General features: G+C 48.1%; 1 protein-coding gene across 7 annotated transcripts in view; it reads left to right on the top strand.

Moving 5' to 3' along the window:
* PITPNM2 (phosphatidylinositol transfer protein membrane associated 2) overlaps window positions 1–25,689 on the top strand; it is a 307,066-nt gene that overhangs the window by 239,154 nt on the left and 42,223 nt on the right. For all 7 annotated transcript variants that reach the window (XM_036760339.1, XM_036760373.1, XM_036760364.1 and 4 more), the window contains 3 exons: window positions 5,374–5,607; window positions 12,883–13,194; window positions 15,726–15,821. In XM_036760339.1, coding sequence (XP_036616234.1) covers window positions 5,374–5,607; window positions 12,883–13,194; window positions 15,726–15,821 — 642 coding nt within the window. The remainder of the gene's footprint in view (window positions 1–5,373; window positions 5,608–12,882; window positions 13,195–15,725; window positions 15,822–25,689) is intronic.

Here is a 25,689-nt window from a genome sequence, read left to right as displayed (position 1 = left end):
GCAGCAGTAGTAGTAATTGCTGTTTATACGCTTAAGTGCTTTAAGATTTATACATATTCTTTCCCATAAATTATCTTGCTGCTCACACCTTCGTGAGGTGGGTAACATTATTAGCCCTGTTTACAGATGAGAAAACTGAAATGAAGCCAGAGGGATGACGTGATGTGCCCAGGGTCACACGGTTAGCAAGTATCTGAAGGCACAATTTGAACTCAGGTCTTCTTGGCCGCTTAGCTGCCTCTTAGGAGAGTAGAAAGAGCAGTAGGAATGGAAGTAGTTCACTCAGACTTCAGAAGCTGCCTCTGATGCTTACTCCCTGTGTAACCCGGGTCAGGCCTCCTCTGTGGGGCTCAGTTGCTGATCTGCCAAATGAGAGGGTCAGCCTATGTGACTTCTGCGGTCCCTCCCAACTCTGAATTTCTGATAGCATGATCCGAAAGTCCCTGTGCCTCTCCAGGCCTCAGTTTCTTCATCTGTAAGATGAAAGGTCCCTCACAGGCTGAGATCTTGGACCCCAGAATCTCCATGAAGTGGGACTTGGCTGTGAGATGAGCTAATGCCCACTTGGGCTGGCTGGCTGGAGTTGCCTTGGAGACGCAGGGGAGATGACAGCCCCACAGCGCTCTTCCCAGAGTCCTGTGTTCTAGGCGCCATGTGTTCAGCGGGGACATTGATAAACTCTAGGGTCTCTAGAGGATGGGCCCTCTTGAGTATTAACAAAGAGCAGAGGAGGAAAAATTCAAGAAAAGGAAATCTATTCTCTTAATTCGCCATGCCTACGGAAAGCCTAAGCTAGTGGCCTACATCCCAGAAGCCCGGCTCTCGCTCCCTTTCACCCAGTAACAGCCGTTTACTTTCAGACTAAACGGGTGTCTTATCACACCACCTAAAGGCCCTCTCCAGAAACATAGGCAGAGAGGCAGCATGGGATGAAGAAGGAAAAAGGCCCTGGGCCAGGATTCAAATCTTGGCTTTGTCGCGGTGTGGCCTGGGGCAAACCACTTCATCTCTGTGCCTCTCCAAAACCGAGATTGTGGATCAGACTCTAAATCTGCGCCACCTCATCGATCTCTGTGGCTTTCCCCTCCTTGCCCTGGGCACAGCCTGACCCCCGAAGGAAGCAGGGTCTGTGACCTGAGCTCTGGACATCCCGGATCCCAGGCCAGACACTATTTCCTGAGCTCCCCTAGAAAAGATGTCCCCACCCACCCAGAAGGGAAGGGAAGGGAAGGGAAGGGAAGGCTGCAGGTTAGTGCATTAATTCTGATAACATCTCTGTAGGCCTTTTAAATTGGCTGAGCATCATTGTTCCTGTGTGGTCATTTCAGTTGAGTTCTGACTCTTTGTGACCCCATTTGGGGTTTTCCTGGCAGAGATGCTGGAGTGGTTTCCCACTTCCTTCTCCAGCTCATTTTACAGGTGAGGAAACTGAGGCCAACAGGGTGAAGTGACTTGCCCAGGGTCACACAGCTAGTCAGTGTCTGAGGCTGAATTTGAACTCAGGTCTTCCTGACTCCAGGCCCAGCATTCTATCCACTGAGCCACCTACCTGCCCACGGAACAACGTTGCCAAGTAGTTTTTAATAGTTACTGTTATCCCATTGTGCAGATGAGAACAATAGAGGCTCAGAGATGTTAATTTATTGACCTGGAATCGTACAGCTAATCAATATCCCCGTCAGGATTCAAACCCAAGTCCCCTTGACATTAAGTCAGGAAGTGCTATCCACTGCACCACGTAGCCCGCCTTGACTGGGATTTTTACCATCTCACCCCTCCCTGAATAACACTGCAAACTGGGGAAATTTGTCTTTGATAGTCATCCTGCCCTCGTCCTGCATTCCATTCTGGTGGGATGGGCCTGTGGCCTTCAGGGATCTAGCCCAACGCCACCCAGAAAGTATGGGTGTCTGGCTGGCTGGCTAAAGGGGGCCTCTCCTAATTCACCATATTTGCTAAGCGGGCAGGCACCTCGGAGTGATGAGCGAGGAGGTGCCTTCTACCAATATAAATAGTAATCACGGTAATAGCCAACCACGCTTTTTTAACTTCATTATTCTTGAATTTTTTGGTCCGCGTTTTCCTTTGTAACATGGCTAATATGGAAATGTTCTGCATGACTGCACATGTATAATCTGTATCAAATTGCTCGCTTTCTCAAGGAGAGGGAGGGGGGAAGTGAATTTGGAACTCAGAATTCTTAAAAAGGAATGTTAAAAATTCTTGTGTACACGAAAAAATAAAATACAAATTAAATGTAAAAAACATAGCTAACATTTACACAGAGCTTCCTGTGTGCCCAGCACTGTGTTAAGCACTCTCCGGTTATCCCACTTGGTCCTCACAACAACCGGGAGGGGTGGGTGCTATCATTACCCGCATTTCCTCTGTAGGGGGAAACTGAGGCAAACAGGTGAAGCGACTTGCCCAGGGTCAGACAGCTGGTAAGCGTCTGAGACAGGATTTGAACTCTGGTCTTCCTGACTCCAGGTTTCTGATGCTCTATCCACTGGGACACCCAGCTACCCCAGAAAGAAGCAGCCAGGCCCGTTAAGGAGTTTATATTCTACTGGAGGGGGATTCAACATAGAGGCAGCTAAGTCCATACAAAGCAATACAGTGTAACTTACAGAAAGCCAAGAAGTGAATAAGGGAGGTCTCTCTGAGTCCCGGCCGAGAGCTCTCATCTGCTGGTCTGTGCCTGTCGCTGTACTGGCCCGTGGCCCCCAACCCGTGCTTCGAAGGGAATTAGGAATTCGAAGGCTCCCATTTTTGTAGAGCTTTAAGGACGGCAAAAGGACATCACAGCGGCCCTGTGTGGTCAATGCCTTTATTGGCCCCACTTCATAGGTGAGGAAACTGAGGCTCGTAGAGATCAGTGACTTGCCCAGTTTCGAGGTGGGATTTGAGCCTAGGTCTCCACATGTCCAAGTCCAGGCTTTTGTCAGTTCTGTCCAGATTGGAACGAGTGCTTTCCAGACATGAGGGCACCACCTGGGCAAGGGCACAGAGGTGGGAAATGGGGAACATTTTGAAGATCATTTTTCGTAACTATGTGTGTTCTTCCACATCCCCGAGTTTTGGCTCCTACCGGAGGAAAACCTATAATGGAAAGAGTACTGACTAGACTAGACTAGAAGTCAGAAGTCCTGGGTTCGAGGTCTGACTGAGCCACTAATGAACTGCATGATTCATCTGCTCTCATAGCTTCCCCTCCATAAAATAACAGGTTGGGCCAGATGATCCCTGACGTAGGTCCCTTCCACCAGGCTCGAGGGCCTCCTGGCAGAGATACAATGCCCAGCCCTCTTCCTGGCCTTTAGGAGCGGTAGGATGGGCCTGTCTCCTCCCCTGCTGGAAAGAACGGCTCCATGGAGTCTCCGGGTGACGCCCTGGCCAACATGCCTGGGATTCTTCGGGTGACATTTCCCTCTAAGAGCCAGGCTTCCTCTGTCCAGTGCTTTCTGCCCACCCTGCATCAGGGGTTAGTTTGTTTCTATGCAGAGAGACTCCCCGTCTACCCGCCCTGCAGGCTCCAGGGGTGGGGGTGGGCAGGTGAGTGTTAGGAGCTGTGCCAAGAGATAGCAGGAAGGGAGATGCCTGAAACTCTCCCAAGAAGCAGGGAAGAGCCCTCTTGGCCGCAAGCCCTTCCCATGTTCTGGGAGCCTCCTGAAATGTCTCTGGTTTAGAAGCAGTGAGACCCAGGGAGGAAGAACAAAGAAATGATCCAGAGTTGGGGAATTAAGAGGTGACAGGGCTTTGAGACTGTTGTCTTAGCAAGTGAGGAGGCGATTTTTCAGAGGACCTACTGAAAAGGAGTGGGATCAGAAGAGAGAAGTGGGGGCCGCTATTCCTCACTCGTGGAATGAGGGGCTTGGACAAGATGGGCTTCTGACATCCCTTCCCACTGCAGAGTTGTTCAACTGCATAAAAAGTATGGAAGGCTGGCTCCCGGCCCAGTGCCTGGCACCTCACCTTGCAAGTGCTTAATCAGTGCGTGTGGTCCACCTGTCTGAAGAGGGGCGCTCCTGCCATGCCAGGAGCTCCTCTGGTGTGACCCGACTGCCCTGGGCCTCAGCTTTCTCATCTGCAAATTGGGAGGAGTGTATTAGGTGATCTCTCAGGGCCTTCCCAGCTCTAAATCCCATGATCCTCCCCGGCCAAGGGATGTAGAGAAGTAGGTACAACAGCCAACAAGCATTTGTTTATCACATAAAAGTCCCCGTCCTCAGTGAGCTCACGCTCTAGTGCGGCGATATAATGTGTGTAATGAGCAGATATAAAATACGAGATACTGCCTTTGCTCTGAAAGGCCGTACTATGTAATTGGGAGGAGGGAGGAAGGAAAGAGGGAGGGAGGGAGGGAGGAAAGAGGGAGGGAGGGAGGAAGAAAGGAAGGAAAGAGGGAAGCAAGGAAGGAAGGAAAGAAGGAAGGAAGGGGGGAGGGAGGAAAAGAAGGAGGAAGGAAGGAGAAAGAAGGAAGGAAGGAAATAAGCATTTGTTAAGATACTTCCACATGCTAGTCACTGTGTTATGCACTTTACAAGCTTTACTTCATTTAATCCTCACAAACAATCCTGAAAAGTAGGTGCTAACATTATCCCTGTTTTTGTTGTTGTAGTTCAGTCATGTCTAACTCTTTGTGACCCTATTTGGGGTTTTCTTGGCGGAGATATTGGAGTGTTTTGCCATTTGCTTCTCCAGCTCATTTTACAGCTGAAAAAACTGAGGCAAACAGGGTGAAGTGACTTGCCCAGGGTCACACAGCTAGTAAGTGTCTGAGGCTGATTTGAACTCAGGTCTTCCTGACTCCAGGCCCAGTATTCTATCTACTGTGCCACCTAGTTGCCCAATTTTGCAGAGTCCCCATTTTACAGATAAGAAAACAGGTAGATAGGTTAAGTGACTTGCTTAGGGTTACACAGCTGTCAGAGGCCAGATTTGAACCTGGGTCTTCTGACTCCAGCACTCCATCCACTGCTTCCCCTAGCTGTTCTTCCTAGCTGTTGGGAAAACTAGAAGACATCCCATTATCTAGTTAGGAAGCTAGCCATCTCCCCCCTTCCCTCTTCTTGCTTTTCCAAATTCAAGAACATGTTGGCAGCTTGAAAAGTCCTGCAGAACTTGAATTAGAGGGAGTGGGTTCGGGTGAGAGTGAGAGATGGATAAGGTTTGGGTCATCGTAGTTAGTAAGACGTTGGTTCAAATTCTGCCTCAGACATTTACTAGCTGGGCAAGTCACTTAACCCTGTTTGCCTCAGTTTCCTTATCTGTCAGATGAAAGGGGTTAGCCATCAAGTCTCCAGTGTTCCTTCAAGCTCTGGATCTTGTGACCTTTTGTTAGAAAAAGTGACTCTCGTGTTCTGCCCTCAGATCCCATCGATATCGTCAAAGACCCCATCCCTCCCAATGAGTACAAGTTGGAGGAGGACCCTCGACTCTTTCGGTCAGTCAAGACGAAGAGGGGCCCGCTATCCGAGGACTGGATCGAGGAGTGCCTCCGCCACCCCAGCCACTTGCCCATCATGTGCGCGTATAAGCTGTGTAAGGTGGAGTTTCGATACTGGGGCATGCAGTCCAAGATCGAGAGGTTCATTCATGATGTTGGTGAGTGCTCCTAGACTGGCTTTTCTGGAGAGGGCGCGTGAGAGCGTGGGGTCAGCAGATCTCACCTTACCTTAGAGTGCATCACACTTGATGTATCCCAAAGGGCATGCTGAGGACCAGTGGATGGATGTTCCAGGGATTGAGAAAGAGCTCAGTCCAAAGTGAGCAATGACTTCTGATCACAGAACTGTCCCACAGTAGACGGGGCCACCTCCCAGGAGGTCATGAGCCCCATGCTTGCAGATGCTCAGGTGGAGGCTGGCCTTACCAGGATGAGAACCCTCAACCAATTACATAAAGTGGGGTTCAGATCCTCCATCTATAGAAGAGTAGGTGTGTGCTCAGGTCTGCGGAGCACTTGGCCAGCTTTGAGACGCTGCATGAATGATTATCATTATGAATTAATAACTATAGTTAAGCATGTTAATATTTGTAGGCTAGGTTCCTCAGAGCAATTCTGTGATAGAGATTATTTCCTTTGTGGTTCAGTGGTTTCAGTAGTGTCCCATCCTCTGTGACCCCACTTGGCATATACAAGCCTTGGATATGTTTAAGAAACAAGTTCTCAAAATTGGATTAAGGATTTTATATAGATAATTATATATATATATATATATATATATATATATGTATGTATATATATATATATATAATATAAATTTCCTATTCTCCAGCTCGTTTTACAGATGAGGAAACTGAGGCAAAGAGAGTTAAGCAGCTTGCCCAGAATCACAGAGTTAGTAAAGGATGTGAGACCAGATTTGAACTCAGAGCATTTCTGTGATATATTATTTCTCTTACTAGACTGTAACCTCCTTGAGGGCAGGAAACATGTCTTATTTATCTTTGTGCCTCCCAGAGGCTAACAGAGAGGTTACACTAACCTTGAGGGCAGGAAACATGTTTAATTTGTCTTGGTACCTCCCAGAGGCTAACAGACTGAATACACTACACGGTAGTTACTTCGTCAATTAAAAGAGCAATAACTTATCATTGAATGATTTCTTTTTGGCATTCTTTCCTTTTTAAATTTTGGATTCGAAATTCTCTCCTTCCCTCCCAACTTCTCCCATACCCACTGAGAAGGCAAGCAGCGTGATATCAACTATGCGTGTGAAATCATACAGAATGTATTAGCCATTTTTTTTAAAAAGCAAGAGAAATAAAGTGAGAAAACTGTACTCCGTTTTGCACTCAGAGTTCATTAGCTCCCTCTCTGAAGATGGATTGCAGTTTTTCATCATGAGTCCTCTGGAATTGTCTTGGCCCACTGTATTGATCAGAGGAGCCAAGCCTTTCACAGTCGATCATCATCACAGCGTTGCTATTGCACAATGAGCTCCCAATTCCCTTGGTTCATGCAGGTCTTCCCATGTTTTTCTGACACCACTACCGTGGTCATTTCTTACAGCACAGTAGTACTCCATCACAATCATATACCACAACTTGTTGAGCCATTCCCCAATTGATGGGCATACTCTCAATTTCCAATTCTTTGCTACCACAAAGAGAACTGCTATAAATATTTTTGTACATATTGGTCCTTTTCCTTTTTCTTTGATCTCTTTGGTGTTGCTGGGTCAAAGGGTGTGCACGGTTTGATAGCCCTTTGGGTATAGTTCCAAATTGCTCTCTAGAATGGTTGGACCAGTTCATAACTGTACCAGCAGGGTATCCCTGCCAGCATTTGTCATTTCTGACCAAGGTGGTGGTATCCTGGGAGAGGTTAGGTCATTGCTCTCCTGGTCTGCGCTCAGGTCTTTACCCAGGAAGGGCCCCTGCTTCTCTGCAGCCACACGTGCTGGTGCTCCTCTCTGCCTTGGAATTGCAATCCAGAACTGCTATGGGCGATAGAGTTGCCAGTCAGTGCCAGCTGCACCCAGGGCCAGCAAAGGGCTCCCTTACCATCTCCTGGCTGAGAGCTCCTGAAGTCACTGTTGTGACCGCTTCCAAGGCCCACAGCTGGCCCTGGCGCTACATGTGCTGCCCTCCAGACAGGCTCCCACCCCGGTGTCACAGACATCTCCTGCCAACATCCTACATTTTCTTAGGCTAGACGAATGTCTCACCCTGGCCTTTTGTTGGCTCTACCACTTCAAAATTTGATTTGAGGTCTGATTTTAAACCTGTTTGGAGGGGAATGTTGAGGAAGTTCAGCTGGGCTGCTGCCATCATGACTCCACCCACTTCATAAATTTTTGATGGGTGAATGAATATTCACAGGGTTTTCCTTCATTGCACTGGAGCTTAGACTAGGTACCCCGTGAGGTCACTTGTTGCCCTAAGACTCTTCGACCCCATATTTGTTATGAAAAGCCTCGCCCTTGGGGTCAAAAAAATCTAATTTGTAAGTGTAAGATCTAGGGGAGGAGAGATAGAGAATTGAGGGTATCAGAGGGCAGATTGAAGCATATTTTCTTCTTTCTCTTTTTTTGGAACACGGCTAATGCAGAAATTTGTTTTGTATGATTATATACATTTGTAATGAATTTTCTTTTTTATTACTTTCTCAATGAGTGGAGAAGGGGGAAGGAGAGAATTTGGAAGAGAAAATAAACAAAATTGAATATAAAGAGGATGAAGGAGTTACTGGGTGGCAGCTCATCTGAAGAAGATCTGAGGGTTTCAGACCCCAAGCTCTGCTAAATCTGCTGAGTCAGCAGGAAGAGGTAGCAGCCAGGACAGCTAATGTCATCCTCCGCTGCACTATGAACAAGATGACAAGCCGGAGTGTTCTGTTCAGTTAAAAGGGCTGCATTTTAGGAAGGACTTGAATAAATTAGAGCATGTCCAGAGGAGCACAGCCAGCATGACGAAGGGCCTTGAGATGCCGTGAGGGTTGTTTGAAGGAACTGGGGGTGTTTAACCTAGATCAGAGACCATTTAGAGGCACCATTACAGGAAATGTGTGATGGGTGGCCTTTTAGAGGAGAGATTAGTCTTGTTCTCTGGGCCCCAAGGGCAAAACCAGGAGCAGTGCGTCAAAGCATTGAAAAGGGCAAACCTCATGAAAGCAGTCCAAAAGCCAATGGATCCATTGGAGTGGAGACTGAGGAAAGCAAGGTATCAACTCTCAAGCCACGAGCCTGTCAGTCAGTCAACAAGCCTTCACTGAGTGCCAGGTACTGGGGCAGAGCAGACTGGGGGTGGGGTACCCTTGCTTCCAAAGATGAAATCATCCCACCAGCTGGAGAGTCAAAGTTGGGCTTCTGTGGGCAGGTTCTTTATCCTTGGTTTGATCACTGAAGGCCTCCCCAAGGTGTAAATGCTCTGATCCGGCTGATTTAGGCCAATGGGGTCTGAGGAGGCTGGTGGATGGGAATGGTGCCCTTGGAGAAAGCAAGGCACGAATGGTTCCTCGCAGGTCTAAATCGAACAGTGACTAGAGGATATATATTGTTCAGTCCTCAACCCAAGTCCGCTAGAAGTGGTCTTAGTCTTGAAGGTCATACTGTCCATCCCCCAGCCTCCAGGGAAGAATGCGGTGAGACTCTGTAGGAGACAGCACAGCACAATGAAAAGAGGGATGACTTTGGATGCTGAGGACCTGAGTTCACACCCCAGCCCTGCCATGCCCTCTCTTTGTGACCTTAGGCAAATCACTTTGACCTCTCTGGTGCTCATTTTCCTCATCTGTGAAATGGAGAGGTTGGACTAGAGTAGGGCGGTCCCTTCCAGCTCTAGACCTAGCGGCCTGGGTGCTAGAAGGAGATTCCAGGCTGATCCCCATACAGTGGTGCCAGTGGAAGGAGCCCCGCTCTCCCCAAGAGCCCTGGGTTCCAGTCTCAGCAGTGGGACCTTGGGTGATCAAGTCTCTGTCCCCTTCCTCAGCCTCTGTTTGCTCATTGGAAATAATAATGAGTCACCAGCATTAACATGACGATGACATAGAACATGATCATATCTGATCCTTAAAACCAGAAAGAAAACAACCAGCCCCTTGCTTCCTCTTTGTCTTATTCCATAGTCAATAATCAATAAAAATATATTAAGGGTGCTAAATGCTAGGGGTGCGAACAGGAAAAAAGAAAGACAACCCCTGCCCTCAGGGAGCTTACCATCTATGACGTGGAAGAAGGCTGTAGTGGCAGGGATGGGGTGGGGTGGGGAGGTGCCCGGCCCAGGGGCGAAGTGAAGAAATTGAGAAATCCTAAATGAGTGTTGCGGGAGAGGTCCAAGAAATAAGTCCTGGTGCTTCTCACTCTTTCCTGTAGGGATGGATCACTATCTGTCCAACCTCAGCCCCTCTTGTTCTGGTCCCTGTTCTGGTCCCTCTCCATCCCCCTGTTCTTGTTCCGTCCTTGGATGGAGGATGGGTGATGTAGAATATAAGCTCCTTGAGGGCAGGAATTGTCTTTCTTTTTCCTGTTTGTATCCCCAGGACCTGGCTCATAATAGGCACCTTAGAATGACTTTTTGAATCATATCAGATTAGTCCCTGTTCTAGTTCTGGGCCTAAAACCAAGTCAGGGGGCAGGCACAAATTGCAGAGAAGTAGATTTTGGCCACAAGGCTATGAGGACAAACTTCCTGTGGTTTAGAGTCATCTGAAAGTTGCGTGGGCTGCCATTTGAAGTAGTGAGTTCTCCATCACTGGAGAACTTCCAGCTGGGGCTGGTTAATCACTTGGTGGTGATGTTATGGAGGGTGTGCTTGTTCAGCCTGGGTTGGACTTCATGACCTTCTAGGCCATCTGGGTTGGACTAGGGACTAAGACGTTCCCTTCCAACTTGGAGATTTAAGTATTCTGTCATCCACGTCAAGTTATTTTAATTACTGGCAAAGTAGCTTTTTTTCTTTGAGGGTTTCATCTATCCAACTCCCTCTCTCTCTTCCTCTCTCTCTCTCTGTCTTCCTCTCTCTCTCTCTGTCTTCCTCTCTCTCTCTCTTCCTCTCTGTCTCTGTCTCTCTCTCCATGTGATTCTCTCTCTCTGTCTCTCCCTCTGTCTCTCTGTCTCTCTCTTCCTCTCTCTCTCTCTGTCTCTCTCTCTCTCTCTCTCTCTCTCTGTCTCTTTCTTTCCCCCTCTGTCTCTCTGTCTGTCTCTCTCTCTCTCTCCCCCTCTGTCTCTCTGTCTCTGTCTCTCTTCTTCTCTCTCTCTCTTTTTCTCTGTCTCTCTCCGCCCTCTCTCTCTCTCTCTCTCTCTCTCTCTCCCCCTCTGTCTCTTTCTGTCTCCCCCCCCCTCTCATACACACACACACACACACACACACACACACAAGCATTTGTCTACATGGTGGTAAATTTCCCCATCCTCAGTCTGACCTTATTAGTCATCTGCTAGTAAGCAGTTCCAACACCCAAGTATTTCTGTCTGCACGGGCTGACTGACCTCAGCTCTGTGGTCTCCTCCGTTCCTTTGGTGAGTCAGGTCCCCGGCCTCCAATTATAGGCCTGAGGTATGAGGTGCCTTGGGATGCAAGGCTAGCGTGTCTGTCTTCTCTCTCACTTGAGCGTGTTGCTGACGAAACATAAAAGGTTGTTGTTGGAGACAAACCCTTGAGGTTGGGACTCAGGAGAACTCTATTCAAGCCTTACTATCTAGCTGTGTGACCTTGGGCCAGTATGCCTGGGAGAGCATTTTGAAAGGTTAGGTGGACAATACAAATTGGAAGTTATTTTTCATGAGACTAATAGTAACATTATTTGAAGTCCATAAATATGCAGAGCCTCTGATGACCCCTTGGGGTGTAATGGTGACCCTGTGGTATCACCAGGGCACCTGGTCAGGTAGGTCCTCCTAAGCTGGAATTCCAGGCCCAGCAGTGGATTATGAGTCTGCCCTCTAAGGATTAGTCCAAGGTCACAGGGCTAAAAATATTAAGGACAGTTCAAGATTCCCTCCATTCCATCCAATACTCTAACATTTATTTGTTTGTTTTTGTTGCTGTTCAGTCATCTCAGTCGTGTCTGACTCTTCATGACCCCATCTGGGGTTTTCTTGGCAAAGATATTGGAGTGGTTTGCCATTTCCTTCTCCAGCTCATTTTACAGATGGGGAAACTGAGGCAAACAGGGTTAAATGACTTGCCCAGGGTCACACACCTAGTCAGTGTCTGAGGCCGGATTTGAACTCAGGTCTTCCTGACTCCAGGCCTGGCACTCTACCCACTGCTTCACCTACCTGCCGTTATTTATTAATTCCCTACTATCAGCTCTGGGCATACAAGGACACAAAATGAGGAGTGCCTGCCTTCAAGGAGTTTACATTCTTTTGAAAAATTATTATTCTGAATTTGAAACTAAAAATTTTTAAATTGTTAAAAATTGCTTTTACATTTACTTGGGGAAAAACAAAATATTAAAAAAAAATTTAAAAAAAATTATTCTGAACTTTAACATCAAAAAGGAGCATTTTCATAAAATGGCAGAAAGTAAAAAGATTCTTCATGAAACCTTGAATTTCAGTTTGATCCTGCTTGCTTTAAAAATAATAATAAACAATAATAATTCTGCCTGTTACTTCCATTACTGTCCTACTTGCCCATACTAAGAAGCTTCCAGGTTTTTTTGTTTTTTTATGGCTCTAATTTTTTCTTTTGGAGGGGGGAAGGCAATTGGGGCTAAGTGACTTGCCCATGGTCACACAGCTAGTAAGTGTCAATTATCTGAGGCTGGATTTGAGCTCAGGTCCTCCTGACTCCAGGGCCGTTGCTCTCCTCACTGCGCCACCTAGCTGCCCCATGAAATATACATTTTGCTGCAGGGTTAAACTGTATAAATATCTAAGGCTGTGTATGAGTGTTTTTAATGAATAAAAATGCATTTATTAAGTACTTGCTGTGTACTAAGCACTGGGGTTACAAATACAAAAGCAAAGATAGACTTACATTTTATTGATGCGTTTTGTTTTTGCAACACATTCACTAGGCATTTATTAAGCACCTACTGTGTGCGAGGCACCCTTCCCTCATGCTCTAGCCTTACTCTGTGAGCCCACCCATTGTACCAGAGATTAAAAGGTATACATTTTATTTTGAGGAAGGATGGAGTACTATAAGAACTTGGAAGATCAGAAAGAGATTCCTGTGGGAGGCAGTGCCCGATCCAAGCCTTGTAAGACAGCAGCAGAATCATAAGGAACAGGCCAGGGTCAAGAATCCTGGGCATGTTTTCTATTACTGTCGGATTGCCTGATTTCTTTTGGTCTGGGCGTGTTCTGCTCATGGGCCAAGATACAGAAGTCAGAGTTGAGAAAGGAGGTGAGGCTTGGTCTCCCCAGCCTGGGCCCCACGGGCTCGTCACTGACGCTCTCCCTCTTTGGCCCCTTGGCCCAGGTCTTCGGAAGGTGATGGTGAGGGCCCATCGACAGGCCTGGTGCTGGCAGGATGAATGGTACGGGCTGACCATCGAGGACATCCGGGAGCTAGAGAAAGAGGCGCAACTGATGCTGTCCCGCAAGATGGCCCAGTACATGGACGGTGAAGGGCATGGGCCCCAGGAACCCCCCAGCGAGGAGAAGGAAGAGGATAATGCCTTGAGGGAGGTCCCGGAGCCCCCCAGCAGCAACGGGGAGACCCTCAAGGGTAGAGGCCTAACAAAGCAGTGGTCCACATCCTCCAAGTCTTCCCGGTCATCCAAACGAGGAGGTGAGAGAGCCAGGCAGAGACCCCTCCCCACCCGGCTCCCCCATGCATACCCATACTAAATGCTGGGCATCTAGGGTTCCGGCCACCCTTTTATAATGTAATAAACATGTTCCTGAAAAGCTGCGTGTAGATAAAAAAAAAAAAGATTTTTTTTTTAAAGATAACTCCTATTGTTAAGATGCATTGGGGCACTCACTCATTAAAGAGCCCCCATAAAGGACCCTTTGTAGGGTTAAAACCCTCCTTCCCCATCCATCCCCAAGTTTCTCTGTTGTATAATTCTGGATTTTTCCGTCCTTTGGGATCTGAGTTCCCAGTTTCATTTACTTAAGGTGGGACTACACCTTGGGTTTTGCTTTCCTGTTATTTCCAGGTTCCAGGAGAGCCCAGCATCAGCCACTGGGTGTAGATCTCAGGCCCCTGGGGCTACCCTCTGTGCCCTAGCAAGAGTCTGGGTCTCCACTAAGATCTGGCTTCGAGTCCAGATTCTAGTTTTCCATTTACTCCCTGTGTGACCTTGGGCTTCCCTTCTCTTGGTCTCAGCTTGTTCATCTGTAAAATGAGGCAGTTGGACCAGAGGGCCTCACACCCACGGGCCCCACCGGTCCTAAATTCCCTGACTCCCTAGGCCCTCTCTCTTCCCATTACAGGCTCCAAATTCAGGGTGCCAAGTTGCATCCTTTTTTTGTGTGCAATGTGCCGATTTGTGGGGTATCAGCATCCACAGGTCTCCACAGTTCTAGCTCCACCCTAGCCCTGTGCACTACCTGGCTGCTAGGGTCAAGTCAAATCAATAAGCATTTATTAAATGCCTGCTGTATGCCAGACACAATACTAAGCGCTGGGGATAGAAAGAAAGACAAAAGCTACCTCTGCCCCCCAGGGTGCTCTTATTCTAATGGGGAGACAACATGCAAACAACCGCATAAAAAAGATCTGTCTGGGATAAACTGGAGAGGATCGCTGGGCTGCACCCGCATTAAGAGGGATTGGGAAATGATCCGATTAGGATGAGCCAGCCTGAAACAAAGCAGCTGGCTCAGGGTGCCCTTGACCTTGGCTCCAGCCTCCAGGGGAAGAGGAGAAGTGACCGGTCCTGGACACTGAAAAATCAGCTGACCTTGGGTCCCCAGCCCTGTCCTGGCGAGGCTCCCTTCCCAGCCCCATTGGGCTCTCCAAGGCGCTACTGGGTAGGATTCTGATCCTGGTCTGCAGTGCTCCCACAGGAGCCCGGCAGAGGACTGGGGACCACAGAAATGACACAATGAGCGGCCTAAGTGGGCAGGTCACGGGGCTCCCTCCTCATGGCAATTAGGGAACAAAATTAGAACCTCAAACACGCCACTTGGGATCTGTTCCTACCTCCCGGGGGGAGGGGGGATGGTTGGACGCCTCTTAAGACAAGACTCCCTATCTGTGGGGCAGGACATAGAAGCAGGCTAGGCATGAGGGGAGAAACTAAGCAGCTGCCAGCTTGTCCGCCACATCGTGCCCTCAATTCTATACAGTGGCCTTTGATCTGATCCTAGGCCCCTGCCAGGAGTCTCTTCTCTTAGCTGGCATGCCACTGACCTTGTCCCAGGACAGGTATGCCAGGGCTCAGAACAGGAGAGCTCCATATGTGTGTCCCAGGAGGAGACAGTTTCATGAATTGAGTCCTGTTGAAAGTGGGTTGAGGAGAGCTGGCAGTTTAAGAGAACCAAGTGATGGAGGCTTCTGGGAAGTGAAGGATTCTTCCCTCATCTCTATTGGAAATCCATCTATTGGGTTTGTGAATGTGGGACTAGCCTGATTAATGTCAATTGCCCAAGATAAGGATCAGGTGATTTCCAGGCAGGCTGTCTGGTCTGTTAATCAACAAACATCATTAAGCATTTACCACGTGCCAGGCACCTTGCTAAGCCAAGCCCCAGAGACAGAAGAAAGCCCAGAACAGTCTCTGCCCTCAAGAAGTAGACATTCTGATAGAGGAGGCCACATATGACTAACCAGATAATATGAGATATCCACAGAGGGGAAGGGAGGGCCCAGGCAGTGGGAGGAGGCCTTAGAAAGGCTTACTGCAGATGGTGGAATTTTAGCTGAGACCTGAAGAAAGCCAGGAGATTGAGACAAAGAAGGAGGGCATTCCAGGCCTGGGGAAAAGCCAGTGCAGAGTTGCAGAGTCGGGAGGGAGTTACCTGATTGAAGGAAGCTGAATTGGGATTTCTTGGTCCCCAGCTTTACTTTATTTTTTAAAGACACTCTTATATTTCCCAGTGAAGTAGAGTCCATTTCAGTCCATGGAAACATAACCAGGATCACCCACCCTCAGGTTCTCTGAAGGTTATCCGGTCCATTTCCCTGTATCTAGAGTCCCTGGTCACTCCCTGCCCTTTCACTAGTGATGTGCCCCAGCCTCTGATCTTGTTCATTAAGTCCCGACACCCAACCTCTTCCCTGAGGGAGAAGTAACTGGCCTCTCCCTGTGGCAGCTACACAGTCCTCCTCAGTCCTGAGACTCGATGATATGTCTGACTTTTTCCTTCCAGGGAGCCCTTCTTGCCAAAGCATCTCGGAGTGGAGAATGCAGAGCATAGCCAGAGACTCGGATGACAGCTCAGATGACGAATTCTTCGATGCTCATGGTACGTGGCCTCTGGGTACCCTGGGGGAGGGCCAAGACATTATGGGACAGAGGAGAGGGGCTTCCTTGGAGACCCTTGGAGCATAAACAGTGGGGAGATCTAGGCTCTGGGAGATGCTGTCCTGACTCAAGGGCAGGGGGTGGATTTCACTCAGTCAGCAAGCATCTGTTAAGTGCCTACTATGTGCCAGGTGTTCTGCAAGGTGCTCGAGATAAAAAGATTAAAAAATGAACTCATCCCTGCCTTTAAGGACTTCAGATCATATCAGGGAAAATGTATAAGTGGTGAATACAAAATATAGTCCAAGTAAACACAAAATAACTCAGTGGGAAAGGCCAGTAGAAAGCAGTCCTTACACTAAGCTTTAGAGGAAGGTGTGGATTTAAGAGGCACAGGAAGTGCGTTCCAGATGTGAAGGACAAGCCTCTGCATGGAGGTAAAAGATGAGATGTCTTGTGTGCCGGGCACCAAAAAAGCCAGGGACACCATAGCGTGCTTAAAGGGCAGCTAGTTAGCGCAGTGGAGAGAGGGCTGGGCCTGGAGTCAGAAAGACCTGAGTTCATTTCCAGCCTTGGACACTGACTGTATGACCCTGGACAAGTCACTTCACCCTGTCGGTCTCAGATTCCTCATCTGTAAAAAGAGCTGGAGAAGGAAATGGTAGACCACTCCCCAAATGGGATCACGAAAAGTCAGACACGGCTGAACAACACTATGCTAGGTATTATTCCTATCTTAGGCGCAGAGAGGGAGGTTGGAGAATCACAGCTAGTGGGGGCCAGTTCTGATCGAGGAAGAAGGAGGGGACAGGGCGACATTCCCACCTCCACAGACCCCATCAGGCCCCAGGTCAGCCCTGGCATCCACATCCAAGATAAGCCAGTCAGTTCACAGGGATGCGTCCCCTTTCCCTGGAAGAGGAGACGCCAGCTCCCTCCTTCCTCTACCCTTGACCTTTTATTCCAGGAGACAAGAATATAGTGCCAGAACTCTTAGGAAGGCCTGGTGCTGGGGAGGGAACAAAGACCCAACCAGGAGGAGCTAAGAGCCATGGAGAAAGGAGGGACTCATGGCCCCAAGGGCAAATACTGACCCTTTGTTGCCATAAATCTTAGTGTTAGATTTCATAAACCCCAGAGACCCAAACAAAAGCGCTTTAGGGAATGAGGCTGCTATAAAGGCCGGGGGATCATGGCACACACGAGGCTGTTGTGAAGAAAGCATTTTGTAAACCTTACACTCTAAAAGTCAATCAGCAAACCTTTATTATGAAGCATGTTTTATGTGCCAAGCACCGTGCTGGGTGCTGGGGATAGAGGCGAGTGTGAAACACTCCCCTTCCCTGTGGGAGCTTGCGTGCTGTCAGAGAAGACACATGTATGCTTAGAAGACTCTAAAAAAATGAGAAGGGAGTTTGGGGAGGTGGGGGGCACCATATTAGTATGGGGGCATCAGAAAGAAGCCAAGCTGTTCAGCGAGTCAATTGAACAGGAATTTATTGTGCTCAATCCTGAGGATACAAAGGCAAAAATGAACCATTTCCTGCCCTCAGGGAGCTGACATGTTCACAGCTAAGTGTATATAAAATCTATGCAGAGTAAATAGTGACCTCCACATGGGAGGGAGAACAGTGACTGGAGGGGATCCAGGAATGCCAGAGCTGGACTTTGAAGGTTGATAAGGATTGGGTGACAGATGCTTCCTAGCCATGTGACCCTGGACAAGCCACTCAATCCTGCTTGCCTCAGTTTCCCCATCTGTAAAATGAGCTGGAGAAGGAAATGGCAAACCACTCCAGTGTCTCTGCTGAGAAAACCCCAAATAGAGTCACGAAGAGTCGGCCATGACAGAGAAGACTGAGCAGCAAAGATGGAGTAGGTGAAGGAGGCAAGGCTTCCAGGGAAGGCATGGAGGCCAGAGAAGGGATGTTCTGTACCCCGAAAAACCACTAAGCCCATCTGCCTGGAACTCAGTGCGGAAGGCAGTGCCGGTTGGCCCTGGGGCCAGAAGGGTGGGTCAAGCCAGATGATAAAGGGCCTGAAATTCCAGGCAGAGAAGTGTTGGATTTTAAATCCCAGCCGGGATCCTCCCTGGCCCCTCCAGCTGTAGGCTCTGCGCAGCCGCAAGCCTAGTACTAACTACTGTGCTGACATGATGTTTTCCAGGGCCTTTGCCTGTGGCCGCCACATTGTCAGAGCCGGCTGAAGATGTCAGCAGGGGCCACCCCCAGCCTCTCTGTTCCCCACTGCCTCTGGTTGCAGCTTATCAGATTTATTGGAACCAGATCCTCTCTGTTCCCAATGATTTTATGAGCATCCCAGACTCCTGCAAGAGAGGTTAGCGAGGGGCCTCTTTGACCCCTGGCTTCAGTTCTGGTGGCATCTCTAATTAGGGAATCGGTTTCTTGTTGGGTTTTTCTTTTTTTACATGTAGCTCTCAATTATTCATAATCAGAGCTGGAAGGTGCTTTAAATACCTGTAAGGTAGATAGTCACTGGGGACCTCAGGCCATCTAGTATAACCTGTACCTGAAAAATAATCCCAACCAGTGGTCATCTGGTTTCTTGAAGACTCCCAGATGAGGGGGAGCTGCCCACCTCTTGGGACAACCCACACCCCTTTGGGACAGCTCTGATTGTCCTTGCATCAAGCCTAGTTCTGCCCCTGCAGCCGCTACCTCCTACTTCTGGTCCTGCCTGAGGGGGCCCAGCAGAACAAGTCTGTTAGTCCGTCTTCCACAGGACAGCTTTTCCAATCCTTTACAGAGCTGTTGTTTCTCATCCTTGGTCTTCTCTTCTCCTGCATAACCCAGCCCAGTTCCTTTAACTGATCCTGCTAACATGGATTCAAGGCTGTTCACCTACTGGCCTCCCTCTGAACGGTGGCCCCCAGAACTGAGCACACTACTCCAATATCCGACGGAAATAAAACAATGGCGGCTTGGTGGATAGAGTGCTGACCATCTCCTGTCTCCTGTCTGGGGCCACGTTTCATTATACCTTTGCGGCACGCAGTTTTCGTTGCTTTGTTATTTTTTCTGTCTACTTTGTGATTATCGTGTTTTCATGGTTCTGCTCCCTTCCTTCTGCATCAGTTCATATAAATCTTCCTACGCTTCTCCATATTTATCATATTCATCATTTCCTGCAGAACAGTCATATTTATTTAGCCATTCGATAATCAGGAGATGCCTCTTTTCCCCTCTCAGTCCTGTGCTTCCACAAAAATCAGTCAGGTATTTATTAAGTACCTTCTGTATGCCAAGCACCATACCAGGCACTTGGGAATACAAGTAGTAAGAATGCCATTTTCCGGCAGCATGCATCTAGCGCATTATTCCTAGCCCCCCAAGGTACAGCCACCCTTTCTACCTTCTCAGCTCAGCACCTCAATCATTTATTAGTTTAGTTTCATTGCAGGCCTAACGCACTAAGCCCATTTTCTCTACTCCTTTGCCTCTATGCACTTATACTCCATAACATTTAATTTTTTAAAACATATTTTTATTTATTAATTTTTAACATTCCTTTTTTAAAAAGATTTTGAATTCTTTCCCTCCTGCCTCTCAACACGATATCAGTTACACATGTGAAATTATGCAAAACGTGTTTCCACATCAGTCATGTACAAGAGTCGTTTATTAAGCATCTGCCCCGTATAGACAATTGGCCTAGGTGCTGGGGGAAAACCACAGATAATCATTTGGATCGTGGAACTTCTCCTCTGATGAAAGGTGGGGGTGGGATGTGGGACAACTGCCCAGTAGCCACAGGGCATCCTAGAACAGAATGAGAGCTTGAGAGAACAGAGGGTCAGATCAAAGATTCTGGTCAAGTGGGCCGTGGGCTGGAGGGGCCAGGATCGGTGAAGAATTCCAAGCATTCCCGGATCAAAGATCCAAACCATATCAAAGATCAAAGAAGAAACCGGAGCTGGTTAGCCTGGAGAATGGAACACTTCAGGACTGCCGGACATCGCCCTTCAAGGGTTGTCCTGTGGAAGAGGGAGGGGTCAGGCTTGTTTGACTTGGTCCACCTTCCCCCACAATAAATAACTGAAAGTCCAAAAAAACCAATTCCTTAATCTAGGTGGGGTGGAGGTCAAGGTCCCTCATGACCCAAGATCCTCTAGCAGAGCCCTAGCAACCATTCTAAGGCTCACTTTCACTTTCTGGATAGATTAGATGGCTTCTGATGGCTTAGACCCCTTCCTCCAACTCTGAGAATCTGTGAGGAAGGATTAAGACTGAGCCATACATTTTCTCAAACAGGGATTCTTAACCTGGGTCCCCACATGCTGTTCCTCCTCCCCACAAAGACTCTATGGATAGATTTCAAATGGTCCCTGAGTTTGTATGGAAAAAACAATAATATCTTTGTTTTCGTTAACTAAAATTTAATATTTCTTTCAATTATGAAGTGGGGTCCATACACCTGGCCATAACACCCAAGGGGTCCATGACACCAAAAAGGCGAAGAAGAGCCTTTCTAAAGGAAAGTGGAAAGACTTCAGTCTTGGTGCCCATTCACCACGAAGAAATAAAGCCCTGGTGGCACAGTGAGTAGAGCACCGGCCCCGGAGTCAGGAGGACCTGAGTTCAAATGCGGCCTCAGACACTTGACACACTTACCAGCTGTGTGACCTTGGGCAAGTCAGTTAACCCCAGTTGCCCTGCCTTCTCCCCTAAAAAATAAAAAAAATAAGAAATAAAGCCCATCAATTATTAGTCAGAAATAGCTAGCATTTTATATAAGGCTTTAAGATTTGCAAAGCACTTTACAGTCATCTTGTTTTATCCTCACGACAATTCTGGGAAGTAGGAGCTATTATTATCCCCCATTTTACAGGTGAGGAAGAAAGCAGTTAATAATTATCTGAGGCTAGATTTGAACTTGGGTCTTCCTGACTTCCCAGAGTCAGGAAGACTCATCTTCATGAGTTCAAATCTGGCCTCAGACACTCATTAGCTGGGTGACCCTGGGTAAGTCACTTTACTGTGTTTGCCTCAGTTTCCTCATCTGTAAAATGAGCCATCAAAGGAAACGGCAAACCACTCCGGTATCTGCCAAGAAAACCCAAGTGGGGTCCAAAATGACTGAACCACAACTTCCTGACTCCAGGCCCAGTGCTCTGTCCATGGGGTCACCTTGTTGCCAGTTAGTCAGCATACATTTGTTAAGTGCCTACTGTGTGCTGAGCACTGTTGTAGGTACTGGGGCACTTACAAATGAAATAGCCCCCTGCCCTCCAGGACCTTACAATCTATTGACCATGAGGAATGTTCGGTCTTAAGCCTGGCTCCTGCACAACTAACTCAACTGAAGTTGAATCAATCAAACAAAAAGCATTGAGTGCCTGCTCAGTGCCAGGCACTGTGCTGAGTGCCAGGAGCTTTATGCCCAAGGCCCTGGTCCCTTGAACCTCAGCCCTGTGTTCCTCCAGGAAGACCCTCCCTGAACATGAGTAACCGCCCAGATAAGAATGGAATATTGGCGGGCTGCATATGGGCTGGATGGGCAGAACCCGCCCTTCCCTAGCTCATGCTCCCAGGCCTATTGGGCCGCCTTGGCCAAGTAAGTCTCTGGCCCTTGACCCCCTAGTATCATTCTCGGGCAGGATCATGGTAGATGGAAAAACTCTCTGTTCAAAGACCCCAGGCTAAAAGTGGCCCTGGAGGAGGAAAGATGACAGAAGTCAATGCCCCCGGGCACTGGCAGTGGCATCATAGCCGCTCCCAATGATGAATTGAGTAGCCACACCCATGGTAGTAATGGGCCCATCTTTGTAACCTTGAACCCAAGAGCCTGAGTTTGTTACCAGAAAAGGAATGGGAGTGTATTTCCTCTTCCCTAGGCCCTTGCCAAAGGCCCTGGGACCTTACCTGACCAACCCCGCCCTGGCCCCACCTAAGGCTGGGCTCTCTGACTCCTGGGCTTTGGAGTTGTAGCCTTGGGGCTGGGGCTGGAGCAGGAGGTTGGAACTTGGAATCCGGGAATAGCAATTAAATTCTATAAAGCATTCACCACAAGGATGCAGAGACGGCCTCTGCCCTCTAAAGCAGGGTCACAAGATGCACACCTCGTAGTGTATATACTGCTGCTCAGTGCTGAGTAGTACAGGGGGAAAAATCTGTGCTGAGCCCTCCTGTGTGGCCTTGGCCACACCAAGAAATGGAGGCGAGGAGCAGGGACAATCTGGACAAAGGCTCAGAGGTGGGAGATAGAACAGTTTGTTCTGCCCCAGACAGTGCGGCTAGTTGAGCCCTAGTCACTAGGCATGCCTTCCTGTACGTGTTGTTGGGTCATGTTGGCCATGAGCGACTTTCCACGACCCCATTTAGGTTTTCTCAGCAAAGATACTGGAGTGGTTTGCCACTTCCTTCTCCAGCTCGTTTGACAGATGAGGAAACTGAGGCAAACAGGGTTAAGTGACTGGTATAGGGTCATACAGCTAGGAAGTGTCTGAGGCCAGATTTGAACTCAGGTCTTCCTGACTCCAGGCCCAGCAATCGAGCCATCAAGCTGCCTCCATGCTAGAGTAGGGATTCCTTCTGGTGTAAGGGTTAGATAGAGGTCCATCCCTTCCCACTCTCCAGTTCTCTGATTCTGCAAATAAGTTTTGTGCATAATCCATAGAAATAATACACAAGAAGTCTTGATAGGTAGGTTGGGGAGAGCACAGGAATTTGTTTTTGATTCCAGAGGTAATAGGGAGCCATTCGAGTTTCTTGATAGTGAGTCAGTCAGATCTGCGCTCTAAGAAGGTGACTTTGGCAGCCGAGACTTGAGGCCAATTAAGAGGCCATCGTACTAGTCCAGGTGAGGGGTACTGAGGGTGCCGAGAGAGCAGAGTCACCGGGTAAATGGAGAGGAAGGAACATCATGAACACGAGCGCCAGGAGGGCCTTTAGTGCTCATACCATCCAGCCCCCTCTTCTTGCAGGGCAATAGGATGGCCTGCCTCATGTCGCCGGTTTGGAGAGTCCCCCTCATATCACCCCACTCCACCTGAGGCTTTTCTTTTCAGGACTCTTGCTTTTAAGCAAATTGCATTTAACCAAATACGTTTAGGCAAAGTGACTTGGGCTCCTGAGGGCTGCAGGTACATACCACCAAGCCTGGGGACCAGAGCTTAGCTCTGTCTACTTGACCACTCCCATCTGAAGCAGAACAAGGAACAGATGAGGAGGGAATTTAATACCCCCTCTCCCTATCCGGCCTCCACCTCCCCCCTTTGCCAACTTTGGCTCTTTCTCTGAGCACCGCAGGGAAGCCGTTGCTGAGGCTGGTGGCTCAGCGCCCCTCACTTTGTGAGAAGGTCCATTAGAAAATCTTGATGGGCGTGTTGGCGTCTGCTGGGAATCTTGTCCCAAATCAGGCCTCTCACCTGGATTACAGCTAGGTCTAAGGAAGAGGCTCGTATGACATACTTCCACTGGGCTGGAAGCCATTACTAAATTTTCCATGATTATAATGATGTCGCTGAATAATGATAACTTGGAATGCTGTGAATTTGCATACCTGTGACCACTTCAGGGGGTTCATCATTTGCCGAGATGAGGACCCGGTTGTACGACTACGGCCTCCCAGCCTGGCCCCCCGACATCAAAGTGATTGCTCTAACGCTGTAACAGGAGGGCCGAGTTTATAATCTCAAAGAGGATCATAAACATGTCTGAAAGGTTCGGAATCGCCGGATAGAAGAAACTCTCAAAGTAGAAGGCAGAAGAATCAAAACATTTATTTAGGCTCCACAGTAACCAACCCATGAACCAGAAGCCCCATTTTGATATGTTGGTCATAATCTTCCAGGCCCAATAGGTACGCCTTGAAAGAGTAACCAGGAGGCTACAGAGAAACATGATTGCGTAAAGCAAAATCATGTTTCCCCCTTGATGGTAATAAGATTACCCACTGGACTGAAGTCTTTGTTCAGCTTCCTCCCGTAGATCAGCTCTGCTGCTGGCAGCTCCTGCCTCAGCTGTGTCTGTTTCTGAAACTGAAGCTGCAACTGAAACTGACGATGTAACGGTCGTAACTGCCTCTGTAACGGTCGTTGTAACTGCCTCTGGCTCCAACCGGAAAAGGAAAGAGAGGAAGAATCTTCAAGCTGTCCTCTCCCCTCTTATAGGGTTTCTGACATCATCAAGCTCCGCCCAAATGACCAGGGCCGATTGGTTCCTGAGTTGGCTCCTCCCCCTAGGGTAGACCAGGTTCTGGAGCTAACACCTCCCCTCAGCCAGCCCCATGACTCCCCACACAGGAAGCCGTCTGCCTCCCGGCATGCTCCCCGGGCCTCCTGCCCCGGAAGAGCAAGCCACAGTGTCCAGAGGCTCAATGAGGCAAGCTGAGCCATTCAAAGAAAACAAAAGCCATTATGGCTACAAACGCATAGCGTGGGGAACAGCGCGTCTGCCGGCTTGTGCTGTAGGGCATGTCAAGGTGGAGGTGGATGGGGTCCCGAAGACCCGAGATAATAGGAACAGCTCCCCTCCCAGGGCTCTGGGAGGACCAAATGAGAGAATATTTGGAAAGGGCACTTTACAGACCTTACTGGACTATATTATAAATGTTTCTTGTTGCTGTTGGGTTGTTTCAGTCACGTCCAACTCTCCGTGACCTTCTTTTGGGATTTTCTTGGCAAAGATACTGGAGTGGCTTGCCATTTTTTTTTTTCTCCAGCTCATTTTACAGACGGGGAAACTGAAGCAAAGAGGGTTAAGTGACTTGCCCAGGGTCACCCAGCGAGGAAATGTCTGAGGCTGGGTTTGAACTCAGGTCTTCCTGACTCCGGGCCTGGCACTTTATCCACTGTTCCACCTCGCAGCCCATTATAAATGCTAGCTATTATTATTCAAGAATCTCTAGTAATTCCTTGATAATAGTAGTATTTAAAGTCATTCACAGTCTGGCTCTGACCTATCTTTCCAGCCTTATTAATAATAGTGATAATAATAACTAGCATTGATACAGAGTTTTAAGTGTTTGGTCTCTACAGATACTATCTCATTTGATCCTTACAACAGTCCTGGGAGGTAGGCGATGTTCTTATCCCCTATTATACAGTTGAGGAAACTGAGGCAGAGAGAGGTTAAGTGACTTGATTAAGCAGGGTCACACAGCTGAATTAGAACTCAGGTCTTCCTGACTTAAGCACCCTATCCATTGCACCACCTTAGCAAACCCTATAGTCCCACCAAACATCCCATGTTGCTGTTCCTCATGAATAATGTTTCATCTCTTGGTTCTGTCTTTACAAGGGCTATGCTTCATGCCCTCCATTAGAGTGGGAGCTCCCTGAGGGCAGGGGCTTTTACCTCTTTTTGTATCTCTCTTGCACAGGCCCTAGTGCTTCATCAGTGTTTACTGCCTCACTAGAGTTCTCTCCCCGTCTCTCAGGATCTCTGGCTTCCCACAAATCTCAGCTCAGTGAACCGCACTTTGTACACATAGCCTTTCTTGATCTCATCCTGGCTGCCAGTGTCTTCTGGAATTACTAGACACTTTTATACATGCATGCATGCATACATACATACATACATACATACATACATACATACATACATGTGTATACGTGTGCATATGTATGTGTATATTTGTGTATGTGTGTATATGTATGTGTATATTTGTGTATGTGTGTATATGTATGTATCTGTATATATCCGTGTGTATATCCGTGTGTATGCATATGTGTATCTGTGTAGGTATGTGTGTAAGTGTGTGTATCTGTATATGTGTGTACGTCTGGGGAAGCATATATATATATATATACATAAAATCTGCTTTTGCAGTTTTTCTACAAATATTAAGAAATACCTTTTCTCTCCAGAGCCCTTCGCAGACTCCTGGGAAAAGTCCCTTGGAAAGAT

This window comes from Trichosurus vulpecula, chromosome 1 (assembly GCF_011100635.1).
Source record: "Trichosurus vulpecula isolate mTriVul1 chromosome 1, mTriVul1.pri, whole genome shotgun sequence".
Classification (NCBI taxonomy): Eukaryota; Metazoa; Chordata; class Mammalia; order Diprotodontia; family Phalangeridae; genus Trichosurus; species Trichosurus vulpecula.
Note: the sequence above shows the minus strand (reverse complement) of the source record. Positions and strands in the feature narration are given on the sequence as shown.